This window comes from Athene noctua, chromosome 9, assembly GCF_965140245.1.
Source record: "Athene noctua chromosome 9, bAthNoc1.hap1.1, whole genome shotgun sequence".
Taxonomy (NCBI): Eukaryota; Metazoa; Chordata; class Aves; order Strigiformes; family Strigidae; genus Athene; species Athene noctua.
This window is the reverse complement of record NC_134045.1, coordinates 6,259,593-6,285,029: the sequence shown is the minus strand read 5'-3', so window position 1 is coordinate 6,285,029 and position 25,437 is coordinate 6,259,593. Positions and strand designations below refer to the sequence as shown.

General features: G+C 41.1%; 1 protein-coding gene across 2 annotated transcripts in view; it reads left to right on the top strand.

The window, feature by feature from the left end:
• GLG1 (golgi glycoprotein 1) overlaps nt 1-25,290 on the top strand; it is an 85,202-nt gene extending 59,912 nt beyond the window's left edge. For both annotated transcript variants that reach the window (XM_074912930.1, XM_074912928.1), the window contains 18 exons: nt 3,944-4,065; nt 4,724-4,825; nt 6,240-6,393; nt 7,813-7,950; nt 8,677-8,763; nt 9,671-9,733; nt 10,423-10,536; nt 10,940-11,028; nt 11,918-12,035; nt 13,008-13,100; nt 13,650-13,787; nt 15,137-15,260; nt 15,602-15,744; nt 15,967-16,068; nt 16,724-16,831; nt 17,462-17,582; nt 19,452-19,558; nt 20,009-25,290. In XM_074912930.1, the coding sequence (XP_074769031.1) occupies nt 3,944-4,065; nt 4,724-4,825; nt 6,240-6,393; nt 7,813-7,950; nt 8,677-8,763; nt 9,671-9,733; nt 10,423-10,536; nt 10,940-11,028; nt 11,918-12,035; nt 13,008-13,100; nt 13,650-13,787; nt 15,137-15,260; nt 15,602-15,744; nt 15,967-16,068; nt 16,724-16,831; nt 17,462-17,582; nt 19,452-19,558; nt 20,009-20,176 (2,091 nt within the window). In that variant the 3' untranslated portion in view covers nt 20,177-25,290. The remainder of the gene's footprint in view (nt 1-3,943; nt 4,066-4,723; nt 4,826-6,239; nt 6,394-7,812; nt 7,951-8,676; nt 8,764-9,670; nt 9,734-10,422; nt 10,537-10,939; nt 11,029-11,917; nt 12,036-13,007; nt 13,101-13,649; nt 13,788-15,136; nt 15,261-15,601; nt 15,745-15,966; nt 16,069-16,723; nt 16,832-17,461; nt 17,583-19,451; nt 19,559-20,008) is intronic.
• Nucleotides 25,291-25,437: the final 147 nt, after the last annotated feature.

The following is a 25,437-nucleotide window of genomic DNA, read 5'->3' as shown; positions in this document are numbered from 1 at the left end:
TCTTGGGCGATTGTTATTTCAGGAACATGGTGCTGATGCTCTTGGGTTGAGCTTTGATGTGGCTGTTGATGGTGGAGCCACTGGTCTGTGGCATCTCTACCTTATCACCTGCAGAAAGAGAGGAAAGCAACGTGGTTGCTTTGGGGTTGTCCCAGCAGAGTTGGCTGCAGTGCTTTGGGCCCATCTCCAGATCTTCTAGGTGGAGTCAAAAACTTGTGTCTCTGTGCTTTTAAGTAGCATCAGTAGGTAATGCTAAAACAGCACTTTGATTTCTTGGCTGGCTCAAAGCAGTAGGACTAGTCCTGAAATTGTTCAGACATGCTTGCCTAGACAGTTTGCTGTTTGCTTGAGGAAATTGGAACGGGAAGCATCTAATTTGGATCTGTTTTTACTTACTGTCCTGTCTGTCAAGGTTTGCTCTGATTCTGTTTGCCTTATGAAAGGAAGATGCTTGCCCGTCTGCCAAAAACAACGCAAAAAAAATCACCAAACAACAAAACATAACCAAAAAACCTGCATGATTTTATTTGCCTGCAGGAGCATCTGCTCATACCCTTTCCTGCACGAGGAACATGAGTGATTCTTTGTACTTAAAAGTGTCAGTGAAATGCGTTCTCAAACCTTCTCAAACCCCAGCCTCTTGATCTGAGGGATTTTGTTTCTTGTGACACCTCAACCAGAATGATCTTGCATATGAAGAAGCACGCCTAAACCCAAACGTCTTAAGAGCTGTGTGGTTTTTTATCTCTGTTTCGATCAATGAACTTGCCAAAATGCCCAAATTTTGTAAATAGTAGAGGAATGATGGCTTTCTGTGTGACATATCTGGTTCAGCCTTAAGTTCTAAAAATGTCCTGGGTGTTTGGTCAGCTGTATCTTGCCTAACTTTAGGCTTAAGTACCTTCCTCACCCCAGCAACACTCCATACCACAGCAACACTAATGTGCTCTCTTAAGGGCTGTTTGGAGTTTGATTTTGCCACCTCTGAGAGCTCCCTGCCTGTTCTGAAGCAAAGGGTAACAGGGCTCCTGTTATTTATACTACTGATGTACTTCTATGGGAATATGCATTTAATTAAGAAAAAAATTATCATCTGAAGGAGATGCATGGGAAGACATGCTCCAGAAGTAGTAAAACAAGCTCTTCTTTACTTTGGGGAAGCATATCCAGCTTGGATATGTTCCAGTCATTAAATGGTCTTCTGCAAATGTCAATGTCATGTTGTTCTTCTTCAAAGGTGAAGATCCTGCACACAGGGAGAGTGGGTCTGCGATGCTGTAGATCATCAGACAGCAGATATAAGTGTCCCTTAATTGTGAGCATCAGCCCACAAAAGGGCTACAGCTGTACTGGCAGTGTCTAGCACCTATGGTGTCGCTTAGTGAAGGAGTATTTTATACTAGAGCTGCTGGCAAACTGTTTTTCGAATATGTGGCTGTTATGTTGCTTTGGTCTTGTCTGTCTTTTTTTCCGTTCAGTCCCTTGAGCATGGAAAACTATAATCCTTGCTAAAAGGGCAGATACTTCTGCTTTCAATTTCTAATACAGCTAATAAATTGATAGTTCATTTAGCTCCACATCAGGATAAAAGTTCAGATGGTTATAAAGTTTATCCAGCTGCTTTTCAGCTACAAGGGTTTGTTATGGGAGGGAGGAAGATCCTATAAAACCTTCACTTTTATCACCGGTGCTAAATTATTCCTTTGCATCTGCAGTTAGGGCAGCTGGCTCACTGCTGTGCATCTTGCACATGGTTGAGGACTGGGACTGGGAATCCTGCAGTAGTGCCCAAAACAGAGCAGAGAGACTGGGAGGTGATCTGGTGCTTCCAAGCTGTTGTACCCAGTGCACTTTGGCCTCTTCCACTTGACAGCAACACAAATACCACTTAAACTGAGACCTGAGGAAGAATCCTGCCTACATAATGCTCTGGCCAGTTTATTTAAACTGTGTAAGAAAGTGTCAGGTTGGAGGTTTTATTCACCCATTTGTCCTTGAGGGAGTAATCCCACTAATCATACTTGATTCCTTTTGCTATGTAAACATTTGACATGAAGCAATCCTAGCACTTTAGTGCAGAGTATTGCTCATCCGCACAGTCTATGTGTGTGTGCATGCCAGCAGAACTGCCACATTCTTCTGCTTCTTGCATTGACTTTTACAAAGTTTGTTACAGATGTATCACTTCTCACTTTTCCTGCTGATTAAGGTTTAGTTCCATGTTATGAACTGGATCCCGTATTGACTTCTGTTTGACCACTGGCAGAGTTCTATAAAATATTTCTTTTTTATTATTATTTTTTAGTGAAAATATCCGAAACATTTTTGAATCAACGGCTTGTACCTGCTAAGCAGTGCTCTTTCGAGCTGCTTGCATCTCTTAGAAACTGAGGCTGGGCTGATTAACTTGGGCCAAGAGCAAGTTGAAGGAAATCCTGCGTTCCTCCCAGGCAGTCTGTGGTCAGTCTGTCTTGATTACAAGCTTCCTATTGGATAGATAGCACCAGCTTGTCTTTTCTTCAGTTCTCTGATGCTTTAAACTTCTCCATGTTCTGTGATGTTAGGAGTTTGCCCCTGAAGGTTTCCTTGGATGGTGTTTAGGTGCAGACTTTGAAAGGTGGAGGATAAAATTGTAACTGTGCTTTTGATTTAGTTGGGCTGGGGGCCAGTAGCAAAAATCATTAAGTAAGTGTCAAAATGTTAACAGCACAGACCATTTGATGTTGCTGTGCAGTTGCCTTTTAAGCAAGCTCTCCTTTTCCTCCAAATTTGTCAGCTAAAAATGCTTGCCTGTTGAATGATGATGCCAATTTGCCCTGTGTCAGTCTTTAGGAATTCACAGCTTGGTGGGAAATGAAGTGGGACGTGAGGATCTTGGACTGATGGCCCAGAAAGCTACCCTCCTCCCCAAAACAATAGGTTAAGTGAGATGATGAGATTTACCCGTTGCCTCCCAAATTCATGTTCAGATGTCATGAGCTATGTGAAGATGACCTGTCTGTGTCTGATTTTGAAGCTCAGTGCTGTGGATGTTAAATTATGTTTCCCTATTAATGAGACAGTTATTTTTCTGAAGCTTTAATTGGAATAACTGTTTCACAGGAAGAAAAGATGATGAAACTGTTTATACTGTATTTATCTATGACAGTTGAAAATATTTAGAAGTCGCAAAAGGAGTGCAGGGATATCAAAGCTTCAAGTTGGCACACCTCGAAATCTTTGGAAAGTTTTTGTTTTCATCTTTCACTTATACCATGGCTTCTCTTAAGTAGATAAAAACTTTTGTTATATATATATGGTATTACATATGTTATATATTTAATTATATAGTTTTATGGGTTTATATATTAAAAATTGCTTAATACAGACCAAATTGTGGTTACCCTGGCATATGTGAGGAAATGATATTTCATGGGCCAGCAGACCCAGGACATTTTATTCTGTATTTCAGTGAAACCTTTGTGTTCTCTCCAGGCAATTGAAAAACACTTTAAAGCTTGCTTGTAGTTAGGCATCTGGTCTTTAAACACTGATTTGGGTTTCAGTTTAGAACAGTAGATAGTGTTCATAGAAGTGTGAGAGATTTACATGTTTAGTATCATCAGTCTTATGGGATGAGGGTGGATCAAAAATACAATATTCAAATTTTACAAGTTTCATTTTGTAAATTGGTATATAAGCAGTCCAGGTACACACTTGACCTTCAGTGTGTGACCAGTCTCATCCAGTGTTCCAGTCTGCTTCATAAGGATAATTCGTATTCAGCAGCACTGGACTCCCATGTCTGGGTTGGCAGCACAAGTATTTGAACTAAGCAACTGTAAGAGCAGAGGTCATATGTGGTAGTGTTGTTATTGACATAAATTGCCACGCTGACAAGTTGTAAGTGCTGCCATTTTGATTATTATAAATTGTTTTCCTATCCACAATTTCTTTCTTCCAGCTTCAAACACTGATTCAAGAAACTGACCCCGGTGCAGATTATCGCATTGACCGAGCATTGAACGAGGCCTGTGAGTCGGTGATACAGACTGCCTGCAAGCACATACGCTCTGGAGACCCCATGTAGGTGGCTCTCGGTTACAACTGATTTTTGTTTCTTTCGGACATCCCTGAAGATTGTGTGGCTGACCAGTATAGATACTAAAACATGTTCAGAAATTATAGACTCCAAACTAGCAATTCATACAGGCTTGGAGGTGTGAACTGAGCTCGGTCTTCATTCCAACTGTATAAGCAGGCTAGGATTTTTTTAACAGGGCTGCTTTAACACTGGTGAAGGATGTAGCTATCTCAGGCACTTGGATTTAATTTGTAACATTTGATGTGCTAATTTCTCTTACTACCTAAGTCTTTAGCAATATCACAAAGAAAAATAACAAGCCTTTGAAAGGCCAGTTAAGCAAACCCAATCTGAAGAGAGAAATGTTTCCTTTATTCAGGTCTGATATATATTGTCTCCTGAGCCAGATTTTACATGAAATATTCCTTATAGTTTTGTCATATATCAGACACTGAGATAACTAAAACAGTGGAATTTTAGAGGGTACAAATGTGCTATACAGTTGTTTTAGATGTAATCTTTTTGAAGGAAGGAAGGGATCTTCACTCTGAACCTGTTATCTGTGGTTCATTGGAAAGGCTGATTTGGCAACACCAACTGTTAGAGGGAAGTTCAGCATGATTATAAGTCTGTTGCCTAACATTTTTATCCTGTTCTCAGGATTCTGTCTTGCCTGATGGAGCACTTGTATACTGAGAAGATGGTAGAGGACTGTGAGCATAGGCTCCTGGAGCTCCAGTATTTTATATCTCGTGATTGGAAGTGAGTACTGTAAAACAAGAGTGATCCTCATTCGATGCTTCTATTTAGTGTTTTGTATGCATTAGCAATTCCTTGTAAAATGGTATAGCTTATGCTTGTTCAGAAGAAGACTTTTAAGCATGCCAGGTCTGTAGGGCATTAATGTTGGGCTGGAACAGAGAAGCAAAAGCTGCATAGACAAAGTAAGTGTGATGTCCACTTAAATCAGGTACTCACTTAGAAATGATGCAACCCTAAAAAGTGTCAAGTTTGAGCCCTGAAATTCAGTGCATCTGTAATTAAAAGAATTCCCTCTGGGCATACTGAAGTTGAAGGTCACTTTCTGTGCAGGTGGCAGCCAGTTTTATCTGCTCTGAGCGCTACAATATGGGAGTTCAGAAAACCAAGCTAAGTATAACAAAGAGCCACTGTGTGAGAGGCTCCCTGTTTTCATTTCTGCCTTTTTTCAAATTCTCTAGGTGTGGTTACAGGCTGTAGAGCAGATATAATTCCCTTTGGAGCACTGCATTTTCAACTTTCTCATCCGAAGATGGCAGTGCTTTTTTTTAAATACATACAGACCCCCTGTGTCTCTGTGGGTTAAGAGGAGGAGAGTATAAATTTGATAAATATGGCTAGCAAAGAAAGAATAAGTGTTTGGCTTTTCTTCTGAAGCAGGTTGAGAGGTGAGGAAGTAGAGTACATCAAATTGGGGTTACTGCAAGAAATGGAGTAATTGTTCTCAGTGACCACAAGGAAGTAAGGCAAGAAGTCATGGGCTTTGATTACTATATGGGGCATTAAAATCAAACGTTAAGAAAATATGACTCTTAGCTGTATCTGTGGGCAGCACTACCAGTAGTTAGGACCTGAAATGCTCAGTGAACCTTCTGCTTTTAAAATACATGGGGATTCATGGGCCAGAGAGTTTAGGGCTTTGTGGCCATTTATTTGGTCATCTTGATAACTGTCTCCTTAAGTAGACAAGAATACTTCACTTCTTTCCTCCTCTTCCTGTATCCCTTCATTGCTGGTTCTCCTGCCTTGTCATGTTTCCAGCAGGTAATTATTTTCTTGAGCCAAATTTAAGTGATTACCTGCCTTTCTGCTGCTTTTGGATATCAAGGAGATGATTTCTCATGTGTCAGCGTTAGGCTGGCATGCTGCAAAAGAGAACGGGAGGTGCTTCAAGAAGCACTGAAAAATTAATCTGTAATTAAAGACCTTGGTGTATTTTTGCAAGATTAGGGCGTTGATTCCAAATTGAGTGACAGGCATTTTGTGACCTCTTGGTTCTGTTGGTTAGACACTGCTGCTGAATGATGTGTTCGTGTATGAAACTTGGAAGTGGATTTTTCTGCCCCAAAAACATTTCAAAATATGAAAAACATTAAAGGTTTGAATGAAGTGCTCACGATAACTCTTCTGTTTGCAGATTGGATACAGTCCTTTACCGCAAGTGTCAGGGAGACGCCTCCCGTCTGTGCCATACCCACGGCTGGAATGAGACTAGTGAGCTGATGCCTCCAGGGGCTGTTTTCTCCTGCTTGTACAGGCATGCGTACCGCACAGAGGAGCAAGGAAGGAGGGTAAGTGCTAGTGTGCAATTTACTGCTCTTTAATCTGTGATAGACGGGTTGCACGTCTGTTTGGAAGTTGGACATCTGCTAAAACTACAAGAACTTGCAAAAGCTGCTTAAAACCATTTACCATAGGTGGTACTTGCACTGCTTTGGATGCCCAGCTCCTCCTCATGTGTACCTTGAAGGTCTACTGATTAAGTTTTGATTTGAGTACAACTTCAGATTATAATTCATTAAATTCCTCCTTTTGATATAAAAATCCTTTCAGTTTTTTGAATGATACTGTACTGGTAAATGTGCTTATGCTGTCTTTCACGAAGACAGTATGGATCTGACTTGCTGCTGTGCAGTCTGGAGATCCACCATAGTCGCATTTGTTTGGTTCAGAGCTACTCTTTTCAAGTTTGCTGCCCTCTTGTGCCTTTATCAAGACACTCCCTTGAAAGCAGCTGAGTACTCGGTTCCGTTTCTTTTGGCGCTCCTGGCCACAGCCCCTAGGAGTTGGTGGGTCTACACAATGTCTGACTTCAAAATTAATTTCTACAGCTTGATTTAAAAGGTCTTTTGTGGCAGAGGTCAAGTATTGATTGAAAGCATCTCTCTTTTAGGAATATTTTTTTTAATGCAGCTTCTTAGTCTGCTGAGTTGAGACTTCTTAATTCCGTTTTATATTAGTGCTGACCAAAGAAATCAATAGCCTCCCTGCAAATAATCTATCAGAGAGAAAAGGCTTTTAAATGTATTTTTCTTGTGGAAAGTAGTCTAAGGGAGCAGCTGTCACTTTGAAATTTAGCATTTGAAAGCAAACTCATCAAAGGTTAGATCTGTACTTTTTCTCGAGTGCTGTCCACAGAATGCTAGGTAACTTCCAGTGGTTTGGATTTTTAAATGTATACAGTTTTAAGCTTCGACCAGTGCATTTTAAGTTTGATTTTCTACAATTTGTTTTTTCCTCAGTCTTGCAAATACTGGCTATGAGGTGCTGCAGTGAGGATTGCTAAGAAGTTACAGCTGCACTGTATTGCCTCATTCTGGGCTTCGTTTTTGGTGTTGAGGGCATGAGCTGTTTTGACTTTCTTCTCCAGAACGGTCTGAGGCTTTGAATGAAAGGGGCAGTGCAGCAGATAATCTAGGGACCTACTTTGACATCTCACTTCAAAAGCAAAGTGAAGGTTTAAGAATATAAAAATTATTTTAGTTGAATGAAAGGAGCCTCCATCCAAACTAAATGACAGAGCTCCAAACTCTTCTGGAGCCTGAATCGCTTGCGGGAGCCCTAGCAGGCTCATGCTGAGCAGTACAGGACTTGTTCTGTACTTTCTGGGATTGCTGGTGGCATTTGTGCTCACTCGGTACCTTACCTGACAGCACCTTGTTTGCACTGTAGGGATGTAGAGACCTCACTGCTCTTTGCCCTCTTTGCAGCTATCACGAGAGTGCAGAGCAGAGGTGCAGAGAATCCTCCATCAGCGTGCCATGGATGTGAAGCTGGACCCAGCCTTGCAGGACAAGTGCATGATTGACTTGGGAAAGTGGTGCAGTGAAAAAACAGAGACAGGGCAGGTACTGTACACAGTAACGCTGCCAATTCATTTGCAAAGCTGGAGGGGTGGGAAGGGCAAGAAAGGGGATGATAAAGGGACATCTTACTGTTAGCTGTATTAAAAATGCTTTTAGTTTGAAGCATAATATACAGTGGACTGAGGGAGAGAGGTGAGATGAAGCTTTGCACCTACTGCATGGCTTCAATAGGTTCAAATGTGTAAGGGAATGAGAAGGACTTTTTAATGAAGCAACCCCACCCTGACTCTTATTTGTAATATTCTGTTACAAGCTTGTCATTTCCCACATAAACTTTATTCCATTTCGATTTGGCACTTCCTGTGTTTATACATAACTGAACTAACATCTGCTGCTACTTAAGAAAATTTCAACAAATACTTTCATGTTAAATTGTTGTGCTCTAGCGTAGCTGTAGGGGAGGAGCCGTTGAACAGCAGATGCAGCAGAACATACATCATTGTCTTTTTGAAGTGAAGAGCAAATTAAATGTGATATTCCAGAAGTGAAAGCACATCATGCTGCTTTTGAGAACAAGCAGTTACACCTTAGACCAACATTCTCAATAACTACTATGTCTGTGTTCTGGGAGTGCCAATAGGGGAGTGGGATTAAATGAGACTTAAGACTTTACAAGGAGGAGGGCAATTTCAGGTGTGTTGCACTATTTCAAGCCCAAATTTTCAAATTGGGTTCTTGGATCACACACTAAATTGTCTGGTTTTGTAGGAGCTGGAATGCCTTCAGGACCATCTTGATGACTTGGTGTCTGATTGCAGAGACATAGTGGGAAACCTCACTGAGCTGGAATCTGAGGTGAGCAGTTTTCAGCCTGAGATGAAGGCAGTAGTTGAGCATATCTAGTTAAGCATGTCATTTTGATAGTAATGAAAAAAGTGAGGTTAGAGTAGCTGCAGAAATGCAGCACTGATCAAGCAGATACCATCTATTCTACCCCATACAATGTAAATTTTCATGTGGGATTCTTGAGGAAGAGAATGGAACAGCAGTTCAGGATTTTAGGCTGGTGATGACAGTTCTCTTGCTTAAAATCAGTAATGGTACTGAAACTAAAATTTCTTGCACAAGTAACCCAGTTAGTCTTCAAGTCAAGATATGTCATGGGACTTAATTTTTTTTTTTGGTCTTGCTTACAAGTAGTTTTGAGTACGATATTGCAACTTCCCTTCTTCTGTCCGAAAAATTTTGCAAGAAGTAACAGCCATGTGCATCATTAGAGGCTTTCAGTGAAGTCATCAGCTTTACTTATTTTATGAAGCTGCATATTTGACTATCTTGGCCCAAACTTTTCCCTGTGCCTCTTAAAGATTACTCTGCTCTAGGGAAAGCTTCTTTCCAGTGGTTATAAAATGTTTTGCTCAGAACTATTATTAATCTTTAACTCCTGCCTTGGTGTAAGGTGACTTCTGGTGCTGTAGCATCTAGTTTGGAGAAGGCTGGCTGAAATATCTAAGCAATGAGTTTCTGTGCAGAGCAGGCTCTTACCTTAAGCTGGAAGGCTTGTCTTGCATTTGCCGTGTTGTTGGCAAGACTTACCTCTAGGATTTCCAGAACCGAAGGGCAAAGCTCTCTGGATTGCATCTTTCCAAAACCCTTGTAAACTGGCTTGAGTTTAACTTGTTATCTTGTTATTACAGGTTTTTTTCAGAGCCTTTTTTTTGTCCATTCACTGTGAAAGTGAAATATTGTGTATTTTTTGCAGGACATTCAAATTGAAGCCTTGCTGATGAGAGCGTGTGAGCCCATTATCCAGACATTCTGTCATGTGAGTGCTATTTAATAGTATAAATATCTTTGGGGGGAAAAAAACACTGTGTGGGAAAGGTTAGAGATTTTTTTTTAGTATTAGTTCTTGGTGTTCATGCTGCACTTCAAAAGTAAAATCAAACATAAGCAGTTGCAAAAGTCTCTAATTAAAAAGCCACCATAAACCAAAAATTGTTAGTTCCTTCCAGTATTCCTGCTGTTGTCAGAGCCCTAGCATAAAAGCTAGAGTTCGGAGATGAAAATTGCCATGTAGCTGGAAAAAAAGCACTCTTTACAGTGGGTTAAAAATGAAACTTTTTTCTTCCCCTTGCCTTTGAGCAGGGTGTCTAGCCACTCTGCTCTGTGCAGCTGCTCAGCATTGCTGAAATAACTTCTTTCATTGCTCTAGGATTGAGTAGTTACATAGCAATGAAGGCAGCTAACTGTAATACTTCATGTAAGCATTGAGGCTCTGCAGTATGTTCTCCTGAGTCTAAAGTGGGCATGTGCCTGAGATTCTTTTCTGGACTATATCTATGAATACTTGCATGGTACAACTCTCTTGTGGTCAGTTAATGGTGAGTGTAAGCTCTCACATTAGAGTGTGACTGTAAATTCCATTATTTCCTGGTCACAGTGGGCTAAAGGAGGATAAAAATCATGACTTGTAAGAGTAGCTCATTTTTAAGCCTTTCATCTCTTCTTCAGGAGGTTGCAGATAACCAGATTGATTCTGGAGACCTGATGGAGTGTTTAATACAGAACAAACACCAGAAGGAAATGAATGAAAAATGTGCAATAGGAGTTACTCATTTCCAGCTGGTAAGCAGCGCTTTTCTCCACTATCAACGGAAGCCTGTTCTGTTCATTGAGGATGTTGACAAGAATTAGCTAGTTATGAAACCCCTCCTTCTTTGAGATTGATTTCTCACTATTTAAAGTGCTCTTATGAATTCAGATAGTGGTACTTGCATGCCTGGTCATAAATGGTCACTTCTGGAGATGATTTATTTTCAGGTCCTCGTTCCTTCCTGGCATATGGTAGATAGGTGCCAGCTTCTTCAGCAGTGCAGTGTCTCCCTTGCTTCCCCATTAATAATAAGTTGTGGACAAAAGCATTTGCTGATTGTGTAATTCAACTGCTGTTCTTTTAGGCAGCACCTTTTTTTTTTTTCCTCCAGGTGACCAAAGTTGTTTGTTTTTTCCCCTCATTTCTTTCTTACAGGTTCAAATGAAAGATTTTAGGTTCTCATACAAGTTTAAAATGGCTTGCAAGGAGGATGTGCTGAAACTTTGCCCCAACATCAAAAAGAAGTATGTAGCACCTGACCAAACAGCAAACTGAATGTAGAAATATGTAATGAAGTTAGAGGATATTTCATGATAGGAGAGAGAACGCTGGACTTCCTTTTAAAGGCTGATTTTTTTTGTGTGTTTTCCCTTAGTGACTGTATTCTGCAGATGCTTAAGTTAGAGGCATTGCCTGCCTCTTTAAAATGACTTCTGCTTTACTCTTGCATACAAGGCTGTCCTCTTTTTATTTTTCTTGCTCTGAAAACAGCTAATGGTCACGATCAGTGGACTGCATGTCCCAAATTGGTTTATATCCTTGCTAGATTCACTGTCATCTTAGATACTGGCTACTGTTGTTCCTTCCAGTTGCTGATCTGGGAGGGAAAATATCCCACTTGTTTTAGCTGGTTTACTCATCTCAATATAAGGGGTTTTTTAATGGCCTACTGCAATGATGTAAGGCTAAATTACACACAAGGTCAACCCTGTTCGTGGATAGCAAGTCTATTTCCATTTTATGATATAAATGCCCTTCCCATAATGCAAAAGGATTGTTTGCAATGCCATGTAGGTATTCACCTTCACCTATTTCTCAGATTAAATAAAGCTTTTCTAAAGTTTTCATGTGATGTAAGAGCAGAGGTCTTGCTGGGCAGGGCTGTGGTGGGATTTTGAATATCTTCCTGTCTGCTGGTTTAGCCTCCAGTTAGATAGCATCAGATACAGGTTTTAACTGTGATCCAGCTACTCTACATAGAGCTGTACTCAGGCTAGAAGTAAGCATAGATGCACAAGGACTTTATTTTGTGTTAGGATTATTGGGGTCAGTTTGTGATGTTGTGATCTAACACCAGTCTTGGCTGGTCTAAGTGGAGGATATACGAATAAAAAGCTATTTTCTTTTCTGCAGGGTGGATGTAGTGATCTGTCTGAGCACAACTGTGCGCAATGATACTTTGCAGGATGCCAAGGAGCACAGGGTCTCTCTGAAGTGCCGCAAACAGCTGCGTGTTGAGGAGCTAGAGATGGTAAACATGCATGAAACACTTGATCTGCCCACTCTTCTAGCGAGGTCCTTCAATTAAAGCTTCCCGGTTTGTCCACCCTGGAAAAAAAGCAGCTCATTTGTAAGATGTATCCAATTTATTTTTTCCACTCTTCTTACAACACGAGGCTCAATTGCCCTTCACGGTGAAAGTAATGATTGTCTAATGCCTTAAATATAGTCTCATGAAGGCTAAGACAAGCTAAATGGTCATTGGAATTTCAGCTAGAAGTGATTATATTTAGTGTTAGATAGCAACGTGCTGCACATGCTGATGTCCTTAAAAGTCCTCTAGGAGAGAATAAAAGCTTCATTTTACAGACTGAGGAAAGAAGCACAGATGAAGCAACTCGACTCCAGCTGCTCTAAGTTCCTCAGTGGATAAATAGGAGTAGTATGTGTTCTGGTAGGCAAGGCTGCCTCTCAGCTTCCTGCTGCAGTGCTTGCAGCAATACACATTTAAGGTCTTTGTCCAGTAGATATTGTTCGAGCATTAAAGCGTCACCTTAAGTAGGCCTATATCAGAAGAGGCAGCATGCTTGCCTTTGTATGGAAAAATTCAAATGCTGGGCTTCACTAAAAGCAGGAAACTTCATTCACATCCTCCAGGTTACCTGATATAGGTGTCTATTAATAGGTAAGATTTTAGTGGTCTTGGACATTTGTGTTGATGCCCTGTTGGGAGGAGCAGTAGAAACAACTTGCCAGCTCTAAAATTCAGTTTAAACCATTTCTTCAGTATAAAATGCCAGGTGATCCTCTGCATGGATTTGCAAAGTTGGTTTTCCACTAATATCACTTCCCACACCCGAGACCCTTAAATTCAAAGAGAGAGACCTGCCTGTTGTGAGAGTTGCTTGCTTTTTGTGAATAGATGGCTCTGGTTAATATATTAACAAAGTAAAATAGTCTTTAGAGTCCTACTTAAAAGTTCATATTGTAATTTATCCTGCAGACTGAGGATATCAGACTTGAACCAGAACTGTACGAGGCTTGTAAAAGTGACATCAAGAATTACTGCCAAAACGTGCCCTATGGCAATGCTCAGGTAATGGATTTTATTAATAATTTATAATTTAATTTGTACTTTCATTTCAGAAAACTTCTGAAGAACACTTTTGCCCCTGTGAGCACAGCTTTAGATTTTCATTTTGGTATCACCAAAATCTTTCGGCAGTATTTTGGAATATCAGATTTATTTTTTTTTTCACTGGTTCATAAGCATTAATCCTGGGTGAATGCAATGCTGTGAGCACTTCATTTTTCAGTTAGTGCTAGTTCTAAGCTCTTACCAGCTGATTACTGCAAATGTTGCTCAAGACTACTTATGCATAATGTCTGCAAGATGAGGTCTGGTGTTTTGGAGGAAGGCCAGGTGACCCTTTTCATCTCCTTAAATCTTTGTGAGAAAAGATGAGCTTAAAGCAAGTCCTGGAAATAAGCACTGCTAATGACTTTTGATAAAATCTTGTCATTGGGGACTTAACTGCACAAATCAGGTGAAGATAGCATATGGGGAACACATAGCTGTGCATTTTGAGCAGCATAGGACAGAATCATATCAACACTCAGTTATGGTTTTAATACTGTGTTGTAGATTATTGAATGCCTGAAAGAAATCAAGAAGCAGTTGAGTACCCGCTGCCACCAAAAGGTGTTTAAACTGCAGGAGACAGAGATGATGGATCCAGAACTGGACTACACACTCATGAGAGTCTGCAAGCAGATGATCAAGGTAATGGTAGTGTGCTCATTTAAGAGGGTGAGGTTGGGATATAAGAGCTCTGTCAGTTTTGAGCTTCCCATACAGGCTTATTAAAAGACCGCTGTGTTGTTTCAGCAGCATGACTGCTTTTTTGAAGAGTAGTCTGTTTCTTAACTCTGAATCAGGCTGAGGTTTCTTCAGGGCTCTTCTCTTTCAACTTTTACTTCCTCCAAATATGTGATCAAAGCCTGTGCACTAGTAAATTTGTCTTGCCAACTGCCTGCAGAATGGAGGAGGAAGGCTGCACTGAGGCTTCTAATACAGTTTTCCTGCAGTTGGTTTGGATTTGGATTGGCTTTTAGCAAAGGTGAAGAAGTTGTTACTCCTCTCTGTAATCATAACTTCAGTTCACTGCTGACTCTGAGTATACTCACTTTCATCAAAGTGATAAAGCAGGCAAAATTATGCAAAGCTTAAAATTAGAAATGCTATCTTAAACTGGTACCACGTGGAAAGCATCAGTGATTGTTAATACAACACATGCTTGCACAGTAGTCAGAATTGCAAGCCCTGAAACACTAGCAAGTGTGGTCTGTATGCAGTACCCTGACTCCATATTGTGGCTGAAGCAGGACATCTTGAGAATTTATTGTTCTCCAGTACAGGCTCATGCTCTTTAAAAAAGACCTGTAATCTCACTAAAATGGTGAGGATTAGAAGATGCAACAGCCTTATCTTACACCTGCAGAATTAGTTTCCAACAAAACCAATTAGTACCTTGGTCTGAATTTTGGGTAAGCTGGTTCACTTTGGACTACTGAATTCAGGGCAAGAATGGGCAAATTAGTATCAGTGAGTGCTTCTCTGCTTTCTTGTTCTGTGTGGTCTTACTTTGTCCTGAGTGTTACTAATGACGTCTTTTACCTGTTGCTTTGTCCAGCCAGATGATTTATGCAGAACAGCATTATGTGTGTAGATTTAAAAGATTCCCTTTTTAGTTTCTAAAATAAAGGGGAGTGAAAGTAATTGAGTATGAGACCAATAAATAATTTGGTGGGTATTTCTTGCACAGTGTGCTGTAACTTAAGAATAGAAAATAAAAGCAAATTTCTTTTGATACTGCTGACACAAGCTGGTGCCTAGAAGCTAGTCAGGACTGCATGGCTTAGTGCTCACTCCATAAGCAGGGATATTCATGCCCATAGTCAATTTAGAGAGTAGCACCCCTCTTTTTAATAAGGGGTATTGGGGCTATGTGTTTGTATACCTCTGGGTTGGGCAGGTGGTGGTTCTCTTCTCTCCCATTAATATAGTTGTGGGTCTTTTAAGTGCTTAGTGGTGAAACTTGGGGTTTTTGCGTTTTGTTTTTTTTTTTGTAGCGGTTTTGTCCAGAAGCAGACTCAAAAAATATGTTGCAGTGTTTGAAACAAAACAAGAACAGTGAAGTGATGGATCCTAAATGCAAGCAAATGATTACCAAACGCCAGATTACACAGAATACAGGTATCCTTGTCTGAAAAAAACTTAATTTACCTGCCTGAGCTGTTGAGTGGTCTGCATGGCTGAAAGAATATTTGCTTTGTTTTATTGTCCTTCATGGTTGACAGTGCACACACTGACTTTATTCAGTCAAATTCTTGAGGGTCAGCATGTGTTTTTTGGATCCACTTTATTCCTGAAAAAAATAGTATTTTTTCACAACATTTTTTTTTTCCCCCAAAAAAATTAAATTTACTGGTGCTACAGTGCATACAGGAAATTTGTCAAGTCTCTTTTGGAGTGTTATATTCTGTAATCTGAAGAGATGTGTACTCTAATGAAGTTCTGTCATCTTTCCTGGTTAGATTACCGCTTAAATCCAGTGCTCAGGAAGGCCTGCAAAGCAGACATACCAAAATTCTGCCAAAATATCCTGAATAGGGCCAAGGATGATACAGAGTTAGAAGGGCAAGTCATCTCATGCCTGAAGTTGAAATATGCAGACCAGGTAAGTAGAGCCGGTGCATGCAAATGAGAATCGGTGCGGATCAACACTCATTGAATAACAAATCAAACTTGGGCTTGTGATCTGTGCAATGTGTGTGTAACAGGCTGCACGTAAATGAGTTTTTATGCTCCTATACAAGTAATATACAGGTTAAAATGAAAGGTGATTGATTTATGAAAATAAAGGTCATTGAGTGGGTTAATGACTTTCTCCGCTTAATAGCGTCTCTCTCCAGACTGTGAGGACCAAATTCGCGTGATTATCCAGGAATCAGCTCTTGATTATCGGCTGGATCCCCAACTCCAGATGCACTGCTCTGAAGAGGTAGGAGAAGTAGCTCCACAGTTACTTTTTCAGGATGAAAACTCTCTTCACGTAGCAGATTTTTGTTTCTTAAAATGTGAAGGCTCCTGATAATTAAACAGAAAACCCCCCTCCGAACTGCTTCTAGCCAGTCAGGTTCTCTGCTTGTGACTTTTGCCCAGTGTTCAAGAATTGCAGTTTCCTGTGCAGTGCTAATATGAAATTAATCTTTTCATCTGGAATCTCAACAGTACTTGTGACTATGGAAAAATACTGCTTTCCTCTTGTTAAAAAAAAAAAAAAAGTGTGTTAGTTCTCTGGTCTTGTCAACCTTAACTGGAATGCAGTCAGACTTTTGAGCTTTCACTTTTGATAGCCAAATCAGCTGTGCCTCAAGTATTGCTTATTTCCTACCTTAACATTATTTCTGTGCTGTTTTTCTCCCTGCCTTTCTTCTCAATACAGCAATATTGACTTCTTGCTGTTGGGTTTTAAAGGGTATGCATATTGCATGAGCCAGTCTGCCTTTGGCTCTGGGGATTCGGAGCAGGGGGAAGTGTCTCATCGTGTTCTCAAGCTGCACCCGGTGATGAACTAATGTATTGAGATACAAATGTGCTAAAAGCCAGAATGATTGTTGTGAACTATTTATGTTAAAATATGTTTTTCTAAATAGATTTCCAGCTTGTGTGCAGAAGAAGCAGCAGCTCAGGAGCAGACTGGGCAGGTGGAAGAATGTTTGAAAGTGAATCTGCTGAAAATAAAAACTGAAATGTGCAAGAAGGTAAAGGAAATAAATTGATTGTGCTCTAAAAGGCATCCCATCCCTGCAGAAGTCTGATTTTTTTCCAGACTACAGCCCAGGCCATGTTCTAGCTAGTATGAAGCCAGAGCTCTGCAAATTTCCTTATACAGCTCTGTTCTGGCCTGCAGCAATTCAATTCAGTTTCAATTTGCCAGTGAAAATTGTGCCGACAATGACTCCTTTGCAATTTTAGGCTTGGATCCTTTCTTGATTATGGTTGCCAAAGTTTCTTGTTACTAATCTGTTCTCTGTTGCCGTCTCCGTTGCAGGCTTCCTGAGTGCTGGGTATGGCCTAGGCACTGGCTATGATCAAGGGCTGTATGAATTGCCCTATGGCTGTGGCACTTTGTTTCAGTTCTGAGTGAAGTAACCCTGGCATATTGACCTTGTATTTTAGATTAATAGCGGTATTGTAATGAACATAACTGTGGTAACCCTTATAAACCAGGACATTTAATCCAGCCTAAATCAGCATTCATAGCCTTATCCAGAAGCAGTGGTGGTTTTTCTCATGATCCTGGATTTGCAAAGATGAACAGAAACATTAAGTGGTATGAGGTTTGTTCTCTCTCCTTTTTTTGAGATATGCTTGTATTTCCCCCTCCCCAGGAAGTACTCAACATGCTGAAAGAAAGCAAAGCAGATATATTTGTTGACCCAGTGCTTCACACAGCCTGTGCCCTAGACATCAAACACCACTGTGCTGCCATTCCACCAGGGAGAGGACGCCGTAAGTGCTTGTGCTTTACTCATATAACCTCTCAGTCCCAAGAGCCTTAAGCTGCATTTTCTTAACGACTTTATCTTACGTACAAGATATTTCCACCAGTCTTTTGTGGGTAATAAGGTGGAACAGCTGCAGAGGTGGTAGAAGATGAGTATCAAGAAGTCCTTCCTCGTGTCCAAGGAGGAACTTGTTCTTCAACCCTGATACAATATCCTTGCAGCCTTATCTGCAAATTTAATGAGTGTATTTTACATTCCATCATTCATATGGTTACTGACAGTAGTGTGTGATACCAGATCCATAACCCTTCTATAAAATTCCTTCTCAGTTAAACACCTTTGAAAGTGAGCTCTTAATACACATGGACTGAAATACATGGGCTCATTTTTCAGTGAAGTTTATCTCCCACCCTGTATCAGCTTCACACAAGATACAGCTCCCAAGCTTACTTATGTCAATGTTACATCAGACTGTATCAGAAGTTCCCCTGGAACTAAGCTGCTTCTCCAACAGCAGAAGCAAATTGGTTTCACAAGATTCATTCTTAGCTAATCTCCTTGGTCCTTCTTTGTGTCAGTCTTTGTCCATGGTCGGCTTCTTTGTTTCAGTAGTTTTGACAGATAAAATTAAACTGAAGTCCTTTGATCTTTTTTTCTTCTCTGCTTAAACGTACCAGTTTTTTCTTTTCCAGTATTACAGAGGGTAGGTAATCTTTACTATGCTTTCTAAGTTCATGTAGCAACCTATAGGCTTTGAAACTTCATCAGTTCCATCCTCCAAGACGGAGTTCAGCAGGTGCAGACCACTTGAAGCATCATTAAGCATTTTCTAACCCATTCTTTTCCTGTTTGAGGTCAAGCTCTTGCACTTTGTTACTGCTATTATGTTAGCTAGCTGAATAGTATGTATGGCTGTTTAAGGAAATCTAGTGGGGAAAAAAGTTCTGAACTTTCCCATCATTCTGAATTTATCTGGCTTTAAAAATAGCAGTCAAGTATTTTCCTAATCATTGTATTTCATGCTAGTTACTGAGTGCCTTTCTGAAATTCTGTTTTGTCATCATACTTTTGATATGTGTTCTGATGTGTTTGTACTGAAGGTATGCAGAAGTCTGTAGCTTAGAGAGGGATCTGCCTCTTGCATGTTTGAACTGCCAATTGTGTTTAAAAGTCTGGAGTTAGTTTAAAGTTTGCAGCCTGTTTGCTGTGAACAACAGTAACTCTTCACTGCAAAGCAGAAAGCATCCAATTAGGGAGGATTCAAGTAAGGCAGCATAAGTACAAAATACAAAAGTTTATGTCGGTGTCTGATATGAGCATATAAAAGAGCTTATGAGTTAGCCCAGACACTCTGTAGGCACCCAGAACATGGTGATCCCATTTCCTTTCACAGGACTGTGTGAAAACTCAGGAAGTTAACGTTTCCAAAATATTTTGTTGATCAAAAGAAACTCCTAACAAGCCTAAGAAGATAACACTGTGTTTTGTCCTAAGCTGAATTTGATTTTAGTTCTCTCTAAAGGGTAGTGGCACAGAATGTAGGGAACAGCTCATTGAAGGTGCAAATTTGTAAGACTTTAAAATTTCACAGAAATCACATGAATTACACCTTGGATATGTACTGTAATTTCTTTTTGGAAGTCAAAATTGCTTGTGCCTTAAAATGCAGTATTAATCATTAATCTTTTTGAAGTTGCTAGCTTCAGGGTTACAACAGGGCTTTGTATATAGCCTATCAGGCTGGCTAGTCTGTTTAGAAAGCTGTGTAACCATCGGCCTTTACAAGAATTGAAGTGCCCCTTTTCAGCAGCCGTTCCATAACATGTTGAAGCCACTCTTTCTGTTTTGTAACACCATGTTCTGCCCATTACAGAAATGTCATGCCTAATGGAGGCTCTGGAAGATAAGCGTGTGAGGTTGCAGCCTGAATGCAAGAAACGCCTTAACGATCGTATTGAAATGTGGAGCTATGCCGCAAAGGTGAATATATAAATGATTTTTTTTTCCTTGCATTGGATCTTTCTGTTGCAAGCTATTTATGAAAAACTTCAACTGTAATGAAGTTCTTGTGTCTGATGTTTAGCATTTTGAGTTTGGTCCAGAAAAATTGAAGTCGGGTCTCCTTTTTTGAACTTCTATATTTCACTCTCTGTGTCTGAGATGCATCCTCTTGTACACAAAGGGCTTGGTGTCCTGTAGAGGAGGTCTGGGGCAATAAAATAGGGTCATCAGAACTTCCTGTTATAAAGCTGTCTCCTGAGCAGAAGTGCCTCCAGATGAACCTTTGCAGGTCTGCTTGTTTGTGGCTCAGGCCAGGTCTGATGGTGACGGGAGGCAATAGCAGTACCAGAGACTAAACCTGATGAATGCCAAGGCTGAAGGTCACATAGAAAGCACAGCTTGGCTCATTTATTCTCTTCTCACCTCCAGGTTGCCCCAGCAGAAGGCTTTTCTGACCTTGCCATGCAAGTTATGACCTCTCCGTCCAAGAATTACATACTGTCTGTGATCACGGTTGGCATCTGTGTACTCTTCCTCATCGGCCTGATGTGTGGACGCATCACCAAGCGGGTGACAAGAGAGCTCAAGGACAGGTAGAGCCTGGATTGCCTGCTGAAGAAATGCCTGCCCAGTGCCCAGTTTTGTACAGCCCTCCTCTGTATAGTCTACCCAACCCCTCTTCTGAGAGGAGAATTAAAAAAAAAAAAAAAAAAAAAAAAATTAGAACAGCAGCAGGTGTTGGCTCAGTTTTCCCATCCTGGATCTCATCCACAGCATCTTCATCCTATGAAAGTTTGTGTGCAACATTGGCAGCCCAGCCAGCAGCTTTTGTTATCCCTTTGTTAGCAGACTCTCGTTTACCTGCCTGTAGACAAGTCTCTATTGTACTGTTGGAACTGCCTTCACTTTCCAAACCAGACTGATACGACCTGCAGCTCAAGCAGTTTTTAAGTAAATTTTTAAAGAAAGACATATATCTGCATACCGACTATATGATTTAGGTAATGGTTCATACTGAAATCTAGTCGTCCTCTGTGGCTGGGTGAAATTGAGGCAGGAAATTAAAGGGTAAATTGCATCTTACACCACAGTTGGCCTTGTTTTGGACATCTTGCTCATCTTATGTAAAGCATCTTCAGAGCATAGTCTTGGACAACCTAAGGACACCAGTCGCTGGTGTCATCTTCTAGTGAATATCCTGCTTTTGTGACCGTGGATTTTTTTTGGCTGAAAAGATGCCCTCCCTTTCTTCCTCTGCCACTTGCAAGATAGAATAAAATACTGACCAGGATCAAATACTCATGCGAGCTGTACAACTTGTATATCAGTAGATTAAAGACACGGTGTAGATGTGAGGCGTGTAGAGCCTGTCAGTGGGCATTAAGTGCCCTGATCAGTTACTCGGTCAACTTTTTTATTAGCGATGATGCAGTAAAATTCTAACACTCCTTTTATTTTACTTTGCTGCTGCTAAGCTATTACTCTTCCAATTTAACTATCTGCAGAGGGTATTGACACGCTGGTGGTACAGTGCTCTGTCAGTGATTCAGAAAGCAACTGAACACTCAACATGCTCTATCTGTAAAACGGTTACTTTGTGGGCTAGTGCAGTGGTTTGTAACTGGCCTGTCTGTGTCTTAATGGTTTGAATGGTAGCACTGAAGAATGTTTTTCATTTCCACAACAACAATTGATAGTGATAACAACTGATGTTTTCTGGGAGGTAGGACACAGGTGCTGGTCCAGAAGGCCAACCAGGAGTGGATGGGAGGGTGATAGTGTTGTATGAAAGGCAGAAACATCCGGATCTTTAAGAGAAGTAGCTTCCACATTGTTACCATCAATGTGTGCGCTCACACTCTATATAGTTACACTTCAGAACGTGATACTCACACCTGAGTGCCTGAAGAAGGTGTTTTAGAAAAGCTGCACCAGTAGTTGTGGCCTCTTCTTACCATCATCTTTGTTCCTCAAGTACAAGGAGGCGTGGGAGGTCATAAGCCATGTGCTTTGGCTGAAACACTGAGTGAAATCTAGAAGTGACTGCACGAGAGTCCCTGTGTACAGTAGGATATCCTTTATCTGCCTTTTAGATGGACTCACCTGCGTGTGCTGCAGTAAAAATCATGTGCCTGAAACGGTTCAACTTAGGCTGATGCTTGAACATAACTTTATTTTCCCACTTAGCACACTGCTAGGTAAGACCTGACATTTCCAGTTCTCTGCGTTGTTCTCTAGAAGAACTGGAGATAGTTTTCAGACACCTTTGGAGTGTGTGCCAGCTGATTCTGATGATGCTGCTTGTACAGAATGGCGTAAACAAAATACTGTGAGCTTTTGCTGCAACTGAAGCTTTTTGCAAATGTACCTTCATCCCACTCTGAGGATGGACAGCAAACTTAGCGATACGGTTTTAGACTTACTATGCTAGTGAGTCTTTCACAAGCATTTCTGGTTTTATATCAAAGTATTATGAACACAAGGCAAGCAGTAGCGAAAGTCTGAGCAGTGAAGGTTCAGTGGAGAATTAGTGCATGCTAAGATTGCAGTTCAGTGGTTACGCAGAACAGAACAAAAATTAAGCCTGAATTCTTTTTCTCACCCCTTTTCCCTGGTGCTAATGGAGCTTAACTGGCCCTCTGTCAATGTGAAATGGAGCAGAAGAGGAATGGTTGATTGTGTCTCTTGAGGTAACACAGGTGTATAACATCACAAATGTTAGTTTGGCAATTATAAGTGTATATTGTTTCACTTGACAGAGTGCTGAAATTATTGCTGTAGAGATGGGTGTGTTCGCAGAGCTGCCGGCAAGGGAAGTGGGATCTTTGTGCAGCCTTGCTTGCTTGGCAGGAGTCCTGCTTCTCAAAATGTCTATCAGGCATAATTAAATTGCTATCGGAGGGCTTTTTTTTTAAACTGTTGTGACTTTTTGAAAAGGCATTTTGTAACCTGATTAGCTTGAAAAGCCTAATTAGATGGTTTATTGTCTAGAAATAGCATCTTCCACTAAATTCCAAAAGACGTTGCAGTGAAAATTGTAGGTTTGTAGCCACAGTTCTGAATGTAAACCCTATTCAGTTCTGAAGGTGACTTTTTTTAATTATAAGGCTGTCTGGGGTTTTTGTGCTTTTTAATTGGGAGAAGGTTAATGAAAGGGTGCCTGGAGCACTGTTAGGTGTCTGTGGTGGTGGTGGTGTTTCTGACTGTCAGCAGGCTCACCTGAGAACTTGGTTTCAGTGCGAGTGCTCTGGGATGATGTTATAGGCACATGTCTGGAGGCCCTCTGAAGCAAATTTCTAAATAAATTTCTCAGATGACCTTTGTCACTGTAAGGGCACAGATCCACTATTTAAAAGTGTTACACTGGCAAAGGGTCCAGGCCGTTTTATCATTGAGCATCCTTATCTTCATGTTCTAAAATGGAACCTCCTGCCACTGCTAGTGACTAAATTTGATTTCTTCATGACTAGAAATCCATCAGTCCCAGTCTTGAAACATCCTCCTCCTTTTCCTGTATACCTAAAATTCTAGAGGTCTCAAAAGCACAGAAGCCCACACAAGTACTCTTCCAAAAATAACCTGCCAGTGCTGTTGCCAACACAACATCTTGCCTGCAGGTAACCATTTGCTATTGGTGAGGAAAGAAAGAAATGGTTATAAGAAACACTGCTGTTGCCTTGAACTCGAGGAAGCCTTTTTAAGTTCTCTCATCTGATCGAGAGTGCTATAAATAGCTGTGATCAGCCAAGAGAAGAGTGTTGATGTGGCAGAACCTGGGGTACCCTTTCCTCTTCATGACCTCTTGGTGGAGAAGGCTGCCTTCCACAGAATGCAATTTGGGAGGTGGCGGAGGGTTTTGGTTTTTTTGATTCCTTGTCACCACAAAACCTCTTGGAGAGCTTATTCTAGACATGGTGATGCTGATGCTCCTGGGGGTGTATGGAAGAGCTAGATGACTGGGACCTAGCAAGGCATGCAGCCTGCATTTCCCCCCTGCTACTGCAAGGGTTAACAAGTTATGTTTCCTAGATGATGGCATGTGTTTAGATGACATGGTTAAGGGGACTGTGTATGATGTGCACCTCATTACTTCACTCCTGCTAGTCCGTTAGTGTTCATTCTTGTTGACCTTAATAAGCTTATTTATTGTTTACCTAGTGGGTCTAATCAAGTCCTGTTGCTGAGTTTCAACTTGGGATTCTGCTGCCTTGCTTCTGTTGTTCAGGCTGCTGGAGTAACTCTTCTGGGTGGAACAAAATTCTTGGCACTTCATGTACTGTCCAGCAAGTTGACTTGAGTTACTCGTATGTCTGTGTCACTGCAAAGGGCTGGAAAAGTCCTAATGCAGTTCGAATAATTTTGTAACAAAAATTAAACATTTAACTCAGAATATGACATTAAATCTGTGCAAATATAATCAATCTTGCTCTGAAAGAATCCACAGTAAGCATATTGTATGAAAAATAATGGAGAGGAGTGAATGTCTCTAAGTACAGAACTGCAGGTGGGCACAGAGGGAAGAAACATGACAAGCCAGAGGGATCACTCAAATCCCATAATGAATTGTGTTCAAGTTGGATGGCGATTTCTGTTAAAACACATCTTTATTATTTAGTTGAAAGATTGTAGTACGGTTTTTTTTGTTACTTTATCAGTTTTGTTCTAAAAAAGGTAGTTTTGAGGTGTGTGTGAGTGCATGAGTGTGGTATGAAACCGGAACATTTCATCTAGCACTTCTGTCCCTATTTAAAACATAGCTCTGTGGACTCAAACAGCTGTAGTGTTGGTTTGTATAAAAGTACATTCTTAATTTTGGGGTTCAAATTCTTCAAGGTAGCTCCCAGGTACTGATCTTTGTGCAGTCTCCCCGCTTGGAGGCCAAACCTGCTGGCTGGCTTCCACCAATGAGTCGTGGTTAGAGGGGACCCAAATCTCACGCGTGAGAGAAAGAATTCAGCTGGTAGCGCTGTTTGTCCTGGACTGGTGGGATTTGGTGCTGTACCCACTCTACCGGCTGCCTCTCCAGGACAGAGAGGAGTGATGATAACATATTGCCACTCATTGGCCAAAGGCACATTGCCCATTTTCTCCTTCCACAACACCCACATTTCCTTCCATAACACCCAAATATCCTTCCATAGCTGGCCGAAAGCAGGAGATCTCTTCTTGAGTGAATGGCTGCACCCGAAAAATCCCACCCCTCTGCCTCCATGTATTTACTGAGTAGAAGTGCTTGCGTAGCTCTCGCCTTGGCAAATACTGACCTAGGGGAAAAGGCAAAGGTATGGCTTGCCTGTAGACACTGGTGCCGAAGTGAGGTGATCAGAAGCTGTGATTAACATTTTTGTTGGATTGGGGAGTGTATCAGAGAACTCAGAGCTGGGTTTTTGGGTGCCCGTGAGGGCACTGCAGGCCTCCCCCCACAGTGTACAAAACAGACCCAGAGGATTCCTGTTGTACAGCAGAAGCTGTTTGAACTTAGTATCTTTTTTTAATTTTATTTTTAAATGTGACATTAACGAGACTTTTTTTGTAAATTGTTTTCCCTTTCTGTGTATAAATCCTGGCCGGTCCTTGTTTTGGTTTGGGTTTTTTTTTTACATGTCCATGCTGTGTAATTTTGAGATGTTACTGAGATTCTGAACATAATAATGTGCATTTTTTTCTGTACAGATGAAATGGGAGAATTTAATAAAAAGAGTCTGCAGGTTTTTACTTGTTGTAGTTTATTTCTTAGGGCTGGTCGCGCCCGCCTCCGGGGGGCGGGGCGAGGGGCGTGGCATCGCCCGGTCACGCCCCTGCCGCCGGGCTGGGGATTGGCCGGCGGGCGGATGACGCAGCGCGCAAGGCCAGCTGTC